Below are 9569 nucleotides of genomic sequence, written 5' to 3'. Positions count from 1 at the left end.
CGCCCCAAGGGAGCAGTGCGGCGGGACAGTACCATGCTTACGGTATCTCAGTCATGGAGGAGGTTGGGGGAGAGCACTGGTTAATTACTCTCCCCAACAACCTGGCGGGTCGGGAGTCGAACCAGCAACCTTTGGGCTACACCAGTCTGACACCCTAACCGCTTACCCATGACTGCAGCCACCAGTAAGCATTCTTTAAAACATTTTGTCTTGTTTTTTTTATAAAGGACATCATGTTCGTAATGCAATGGTTTAACAAACAATCCAATATAAATATAGGCCTACAAATATGCAAATAAATGTTATTTATCATTTTGTCGCTTCTCTCATATGTTGTTGAAGGCCATGACATGAAGTGTGTGGCCCTCTGATGGGGCCGATTAACATTTTTGGCCCTCTTTATCAGGAAAGTTGCCAAATCCCTTCTCTACAGTGCCTATGTGTTTGGCTGATAAGATGGCTGCACTGTAACATGCATGTTCCTGAATGAATATTCTGTGCAGGTGCCTGTTCATGCCATTCTGCCATACCTGTGTGTGTGCTGCTGATCAAACTGTCTATTCTATTCTATTCTATTCTATTCTATTCTATTCTATTCTATTCTATTATATTATATTATATTATATTCTATTCTATTCTATTCTATTCTATTCTATTCTATTCTATTCTACTCTACTTTGTATTCTATTCTATTCCATGACGCTCTGCAATACCTGTTGCTGATCTGAGGGCCGCCGTGGTTGCACGGATTGCGGGGAGCCTCCATAGCCTGGCCTTGGTCCTTGCTCCTTGGTCACGTCGATCCTCTTCGCCTGGAACGCAAAACACATTAGACAAGAGGTCAAGCGACATTTACAAACAAGGGTCCCTGGAATGATACATGGCTGAACACACACACAAGCACACATATCACACACACACATACACACGCACGCGCGCACACACACACACACACACACACACACACACACACACACACACACACACACACACACACACACACACACACACACACACACACACACACACACACACACACACACACACACACACACACACAGACACACACACACACACACACACACACATTCACAAAGGGACCTCACCAAGGAGCATTGTCAAGAGCAGAATAGACATTTAAAGGCAGCCCAGCCCACTCCAGCTCCTGCTGGTTGATATTGAATCAGATCCCGAGTGTAAAATGAAATCGATATTGCACACTTCTGAGCTTCTGTTTTCCACTGTACTACCTGAACCCTTTGGTATTGATCTGTGACCCCCCCACCCACACACACACCCACACACACACACACACACACACACACACACACACACACACACACACACACACACACACACACACACACACACACACACACACACACACACACACACACACACACACACACACACACACACACAACATCTCGTCTCCAAACAGCCTTGCCTTGAGAGGGGCCATCACAGTGTGGGAACCCCCCCCTTCCCCCCGGAAAAATCAACAGAGAGGAGAAACAGATGGGCAACAGGAAGGAGAGAAGGAAGGAAGAAAGAAAAGGATGGACGACAAAAATAAAGGCCATCGGGGACAAACAAGAGCGGTCACCGCAGGACAAAGGGGCAGCCAAGGACACAAGTCGGCCTGTTTATTCACTTAGGGCTGAAAATATATTTTCCTCTGTCTTTCTTTCCTTCTTTATTTAGTTTTTCCTTTCTTTTTTTGCTGTTAGTGCTAATAAGACAATATCATTTTAGTGCCTCAATATAATGTTTTTTTCTGGTACACTTGCCCTCTGGTCTGAATTGCTATGTACTGTAGGTCTATTATGTTCAATTATCTATAATAAAATATCAAATAAATCCTTTTTCCTCACATGACCATCAACCTTTCTCCACTGGACTCAAAGACTGACTAGCAACAACAATGCACCAACTTTGTCGTGTAGTACAAAAAAAAAAGAATCTTGTACTGTGCATTTGGTGCTTACCCAAAGCTCAACAGGGGCCATGGAGTTTTAATTTTTTCACATTATATGTGAAGAGACCAAAAAAGGAGACATTGATAATGGACTAGGTCCGAAACGTCTGTAGCTCCAGCTTTGTCCGATGACTTCTTTTGTCACTTTTCAGCTACAATACACATTTTTAACTTGAAAGTCTTGTGTGCATCTCTTATGACTGTCTTAGTATCACATTATATGTGTCAATGAAATTCGCATTGATGAAGTAATTGAGGTAGACACAGGGAACCGGAACGAACAGGCCGAGCCATAGTAAACCGTGAAATTGCATTTACATTTATCCGCCTGCAGAGGGAGCTGTTTAGGATAGATAGAAGAAGCACGTGGAAGGCAGAAGGGTCCTACTGTACTGTAACTGTACACAGGGCTGGATTAAGATGGCCTGGGGCCCCTAGGCTACACGTTGCTCTAGGCCCCCCTGGAAAGCAAGTTTCATGATAAAACTACAAAGATATTGACATAATTACAATATAGGAATTAAGGATAACATGTCTGCCAACAGTGGAGGAGTATTAGCAAAGCATAAACCTACTCAGGTGAATTTTTTAAATGTCGTATAGTCTGCAATTCTGCATTTTTTTTTAACATTTGTCCAATTGAGGAGCCTCTGGCAGCTGGGGGCCCCTAGGCTGCAGCCATATCTAGCCTGTGCGTTAATCCGGCTCTGACTGTACATACTGGCTGAGGAGCACATGGTGTCCTGCTGCCCTCTTCCCGACTGCCGTCGCTCAGGCAGATCTCCCGCTGCTTGGAGATGCTGGTGCTCTTGTAGTATTCCACCAGGTCGTTCAGGGAGCCGAACTTCACGTTCCATATGTGGTACTTGGCCTTGTTCTCGCGCATGATTTTGAAATGCTGGACGTCACTCTCATGCCTGAAAAAGAGGAGGCATTTATTTATTTAATCCATATCCTGTAAACATAATTGATCTTACCTTAATGCATTTATCTATTTTTCAATGCTGTCACAAAATTATTCATGATATACCGCTTGAAAATGACACAAAGATTGTGGGATGATCTATTTTTTCTTTTTCCAAAAGTTTTCAACAAATTGCCATGATGAACTCTATTCCTTGATGTAAATGACGGGTGTCAGACATTAGGCCTGGGGGCTGGGTGCGGCCTGCCACATGGCTCAATCTGGCCCCAGACGTATAGAGACAAAAAAAGTAAGACTGTCAAAATAAGAAGTACATTTCTATCCCATTACAACATTTGCTGAAATTGTTGAAGAGATTTCAGATTTTTAAATGTCTTTTATGGTTGCCACTTGCAGTCTATTCTCCTGATATATCCAATGTCGTCCACATCAAAATGACTGATTTAGCGATGACATGAATCCAATATGAAGCAGAAATTTGCAATATTTCACAAGTATGTTACTGGCTGAGATCAAATAGGCTGTATGTGGATCCCCTGAACTGCAAAGAGTTTGACACCCATGATGTAAATGCATTATGGCCTAAAATCCATAATCCATAAAATCCATGAACTCTCTTCCACATTTAAGGTTACGTGGACATGTCGGGACTATACAGTACAAAACACAGTGCTAATTCAACACTTAGAGAGTACTCTGGCTGGGACCAAATTAGGGCTGCACAATTAATCGAAAATAATCGAAAAATAATCGAAAATCGTGATAAAATTGTGAAATCTAAGTCGTGATTTCAATCGTGATTTAATCGTGGCAATAGTGCCCTAACTTTGAGAGCGTTCTTGAAGCCAGAACATACTGACAGGCTGGTGTTTCTGGTCAGAAATCTGTCCACCTAAGTTTCATGCTATTGCCTTTATTGAACTATTACAATTCATTTTATTTTGCTCATCCCGTATATAATTCATTCTTGGTTATATTTCATCTAATTATAATTTTTTTTTTAAATCTGCAAAAAATCAATAATCGTGATTAATAATCGTGATTACAATTTTGACCAAAATAATCATGATTACGATTTTTTCCATAATCGTGCAGTCCTAGACCAAATACACTCTAGAAGAGTGTACGTGTTGAATTTCAAGGGGCACAATGTAGGGTGACATCATTTGTGCGGTGTAGGTGGCATGCCTGTCTCAAAATCTACACATTCACGAAAAAATGTTGTTTAAATGAACGCATTGTGAGAATGTTTTTCGTTGCAGAATGCCAGCTGTTGATACAAACATGAAAATGTTATGTAGAGATTTTTCATATGAGAAGTGTTTCCCACGACACTCGTTCGGAGCCACGCTGTCAAAAGTTGCATTTGGGGTTTGCTGACAGTGGACCGTGGAAATGGTCACGACTAGTCATGGTTCACCTACTAATTACTCAAATAGACACCGGCTGACTCATGACAGTGATTAAGTAGACTTTTAATCCTACCTAGAGCCCCTTTAACCTTGTATTTTTTTCTGTATATCATGTTCATATTATAGACTGTAGTACCCTACATGTCCACAGGGGGGAGAACACTACGTCTTATTATAGGCTCTTATGGGACTTTCCATGAAAACCACCTGGATGGATCTATTGTCAATGAGACACTTACGGCACCATGGATGATTCATGAGACAACCACGACTCTGAAATCAGCCAATCTGACCGCGATGGCGAGGCGGTTGTAGGCTCTGCAATATTAATGTGACACTTCCCCACGTCCTGATGCTCTCTAAGCCACTGGGTGACGGAGCGGAGCACAGCCTGGGTCCTCCTGCCTGCTCTCACATGGTCTGACATAATACTCGCCGTGGCCTACTAACCAGTCAAATTTGCAGTGTTATCTCGACATATGGAGAGTCAACTTAACATATTCTAGGGCAGACATACTCAACTGGCAGACTCAGGTCCAGATGCGGACCCAAGCGCAATGTCATCCGGGCCGAGACAAAGTCCCTCTTTATATATTACATGTATTAAAATTATTATTATTTTATTTTCATTGTGGGTCAAGAGAGATTTCGCTGCCATGCGATCTCTAGGTAGTATATTTTCGTGAAGCCAATCTTATGATAAATAAAAGTATCATCACTATGATAACTCAGTGAGTGAACAAGAGGCCAGAGAGTGAGACTATTTTCTGCATCAGTCCATAGCGACATTTTCAGACCCTGGAATCTTTGAAAATTTGGCTACTGGACCTTTTCAGTGTCTAGATGAGTATCCCTGTGCTAAGGTTTACTTTGTTCCAGAGTGTTGTGTAAGAGTTGAATTAACACAGCAGTATTTGCACGGGCCCTACACTATCCAACTCGGCTGTAGCACTGACACATAAAGTCACTTGCACTATTACTACTTAAAAGACCTCCTTCATAACCTCAGATGGTCTCTCACACGAATTTTAATTTTGATGCGTGACACTGACTGGTGTGCATCTCAAACCAGTGGGAGGTTGTGAGCGATGTTGTAATGGTAAAACGTGAGGCAGGCACTGTATATGTGCTGTGGCCAACAAAAAGGTGTACCGCCTACGGTAGACGCATCCTTGGTGATAGGGATCACTAAAAGGTGGATGAAAGCAATTTTGTGATGTACTGTAAGCCAGTGGTTCCCAACCTTTTTCTTCAGGGACCCATATTTTTACCATTGTAAGCTTTGGTGACCCAATCATGTCAGCGCCCGCACGAGAGGGAGTCACATGATACTCTGTTTCCTGTGAAAGCTCATTAGTTATCATTTTATTCCTCAATTTGTCTTCAGTCAAGTATAGAATAACTGTTTAATCTATCACTTACATTTGGTTGCTTCTATGCATCTATTAGTTTAAATGCTTTGTCATTTATTCAATGTGGGCTATATATGGCATTAAAATTAAAAGCCTTAAAATCATGAGGGCTTTGCGACCCACTGTGGATCTTTGGCGACCCATAGGTTGGGTCCCGACCCATAGGTTGGGAACCACTGCTGTAAGCTAAGACAACAACCTCCTGCTGAATGTCAACAAGACCAAGGAGATTGTTGTCAACTTCCAAAGGGTCCAAAAACAACTGCCACCACTGACCATCGACGGCGATGCTGTGGAGAGAGTGAGCAGCACCAAGTTCCTTGGAGTGCACATCAGCGACGACCTCTCTTGGACCACCAACACTACATCATTGGCGAAGAAGGCCCATCAGCGTCTCTACTTCCTGCGCAAACTAAAGAAGGCAAGTGCTACACCCTCCATCATGACAACATTCTACAGAGGAACCATAGAGAGCGTCGTGTCCAACTGCATCACAGTGTGGGGAGGAAGCTGCACGGAGAAAAACAGGAAGACACTCCAGCGTGTTGTGAACACAGCGAAGAAGATCATTGGAGTACCACTCCCCTCCCTGCAGGACATTTACACCACACGCCTCACCCGGAAAGCACTGATGATCATCAAAGACACAAGCCACCCTGCACACAAACTGTTCAGCCTCCTGCCCTCTGGAAAGAGGTACAGGCGCCTCCGTTCCCGTACCACCAGGCTGGCGAGCAGCACAATGCACCAAGCGATCAAGATGCTGAACACTCAACCCACTCTCCCTCCACTGTCAGCCTCTAGCCAGCAAGGCCACTGACAACCCCCCCCCCATCCCCCACCGCCATATCTGCGACTGAACATTCCACCTGCACTACTATACTTATGACTGAACTTTCAACCTGCACTAACTCAAAACATGCGCACACACACACACACACACACACACAAGCACACTGCACTTTCTGCACTAAACCCAAACATAAACACACTGACACACACACACACACACAGACACACGAACACACACACACAGACGCACACCGCACCTTCTACCTGCACTAAACACATACACACACACACACACACACACACACACACACACACACACACACACACACACACACACACACACACACACACACACACACACACACACACACACACACACACACACACACACACACACACACACACACACACACACACACACACACACACACACTGCTGCTGGTGTACTTGACAGACCTTTTTAATATATATACTTTTTTTTTTCTTCAAAATGCTACTATTACCATGTCAGAACGCTATAAAGGACTTTTTTAGGAAAAGCACAAAAGCACAACAATACCTCTTAATGTATGTCCTCTACAAGTCTTCTGTTGTCCAGTCTTGCACTTTAAATGTCTGTATGAGCACTGTCTATGTCCACACTGTCTTAAGTCCATGTATAAGTACTGTCTATGTCTATACTGTCTATGTCCTTACCTAGATTAGTCTATGTCTGTATGGGAAAGCAAGAAATGTAATTTCAAATTCTTTGTATGACCAGTGCATGTAAAGAAATTGACAATAAAACCTACTTGAACTTGTATTGTTCTCTATAGTGTGTCTTTCTAATGAAGCTGCAATCGTATTGACATGTATATGTGAGAGGTGTTCCTGCACAGTTCGTCCCCCTCAGGGCGCGAACCTGCCACCTCATCAACAACATTGGTTTGGCAATGGGAGTCACAGTACGAGCGCGCTGAGCTAAAGGGTCCACCGCTACTGCACTGTATTGAGGCTTCGAGAGGGAGGCTTACTAAAGTTCCTCGCCACACTCTGGTAGTTGGCCTCCGTTACATATACATGGCATTTTTATACGCTGACAGTACCGAAACGTTGATGGTTTTCATTCTCACCGTACAGAGATGGAGAACTCTCCTGGGGAGGTCTGGCTGTTACGTATCAGGAAACCCCCCACCTCCCGTGGCATCAAGAGGTCCTCTGCTACATTCCGACTCACCGTCTCCTTGAACCAGCTAGGAGACAGGAAAGAGAGAGAGAGAGAGAGAGAGAGAGAGAGAGAGAGAGAGAGAGAGAGAGAGAAGGAAAAGGAAAGATAATTATTTGCCTTCGCAACAGGATTCTCTTTTCTGATTGGCTGATGGGGTGACCATTAATTAAAGGGGTATGCCACTATTTTGGGGCTTAATACCGTTAAAATCGTTGGCCGGGGTTTATAAAGGTGGTAAAGTGTCTTATTGTTCATGTAAGTCGTTGCCTTGCTTTAAGACAAGTTAAAAGAGGGAATATGTCGCTAAGCTAGTGAAAGTCAATGTATCCATGTAGCATGCTACAATGCTACACGGATACATTGACTTTCACTAGCTTAGCGACATATTTCCTCTTTTAACTTGTCTTAAAGCAAGACAACGCTTAACATGAAAAATAAGACACTTTACCACCTTTATAAACCCCAGCCAACGATTTTAACTGTATTAAGCCCCAAAATAGTGGCATACCCCTTTAAGAGAGAGAGAGAAGGGAAAGTAAATGTAAATACAGTCATGTGGTACATGCACAAACACATGGGCTGTAAGTCATGACTGACAATTCAGTGTTTCCCACAGCATTATCTACGCCAGTGGTGTTGACTGGGGTGTCTCTGCTTTTATTTATTTCAGGTGACAGTGTGCTCACACAGCTAACATAAACTCCACTCCATATTTCTGATGGAAGAATAATATCTATCTAATTATGTAGAGACATCGTATGTTTAGTACACACACACAGGCACGCACACACGCACGCATGGGCAAATACACACACACACACACATATGCATGCTTGCATGCTCGTACAATTGAAACCCTGAGACGAAGAACCATACAAGTCCAAAAGAAAATTGTAAATGTCCACATTTTTAAATACCTGGTAACATTTTATTTTTAACATTGACATTAAAAAAATCTTATATTATTATAATTAAGAAGCTTTTGTTTTCTGACTTCAAGAACAATCAAAATAAAAAAGTAATTTTCAAACTGCAAATTAAAAAAAAAACATAGGTCTATGTTCAAAATGTGAAAATTGGACTTGTATGGTTCTTCGTCTCAGGGCTTCAATTGTAGACAGGTTCAAATATACGGATACACTTTACTTGATGCCGGCGTCATACGTATGACATAACAGTGTCATAACATTGTCATAATAGTGTCATGAACTAGTCTTAAACATAATGTCATAAACGTTTTATGGCCATGAAAAGTTGACATTGTTATGCCTGTCTTTGTTATAACCGAATTTCACTTAAAGACAAAGTAAAACAGTGTTTATGACGTTGACATAATGTTTATGACACAGTCATGACTGCATTATGACAATGTCATGACACCATTATGTCATACGTATGACGCCAGCATCAAGTAAAGTGTTACCAAATATACAGTACCTGGGAGGCTGCATGTCAACATAGTTTTTGGGCACAAATCCTTCATGGCCATGGAGCTCTGCTTTGTACCAGTCATCCTGAGTACCAAGGATCTGATGAAACAGAGAGAGACAGAGAGAGAGACAGAGAGACAGACAGACAGACAGACAGACAGACAGACAGACAGACAGACAGACAGACAGACAGACAGACAGACAGATAGACAGACAGACAGACATAGACAGAGACATTTTCAAAATGTTCCACTGCTCAATTGCTTTGGCAATACACATATCTGAATATTTCACATAAAGCACTTTTGAATTTGACTTTGAGAGAGAGAGAGACAGAGACAGAGACAGAGACAGAGACCGAGACAGAGAGAGAACACAAAGCGTTTGAGTAGCGCTAACTAGGCCAACGCGCC

The 9569-nt window shown here is 42.6% G+C and overlaps 1 protein-coding gene across 2 annotated transcripts in view; it reads right to left on the bottom strand.

The window, feature by feature from the left end:
* LOC134462861 (growth factor receptor-bound protein 2-like) overlaps nucleotides 1–9569 on the bottom strand; it is a 36397-nt gene that overhangs the window by 7223 nt on the left and 19605 nt on the right. For both annotated transcript variants that reach the window (XM_063216094.1, XM_063216102.1), the window contains 4 exons: nucleotides 9164–9255; nucleotides 7632–7751; nucleotides 2700–2895; nucleotides 714–812 (listed from right to left, as the gene is read on the bottom strand). In XM_063216094.1, the coding sequence (XP_063072164.1) occupies nucleotides 714–812; nucleotides 2700–2895; nucleotides 7632–7751; nucleotides 9164–9255 (507 nt within the window). The remainder of the gene's footprint in view (nucleotides 1–713; nucleotides 813–2699; nucleotides 2896–7631; nucleotides 7752–9163; nucleotides 9256–9569) is intronic.

Source organism: Engraulis encrasicolus, chromosome 2 (assembly GCF_034702125.1).
Source record: "Engraulis encrasicolus isolate BLACKSEA-1 chromosome 2, IST_EnEncr_1.0, whole genome shotgun sequence".
Lineage (NCBI taxonomy): Eukaryota > Metazoa > Chordata > Actinopteri > Clupeiformes > Engraulidae > Engraulis > Engraulis encrasicolus.
This window is presented reverse-complemented; position numbering and strand designations above follow the sequence as displayed.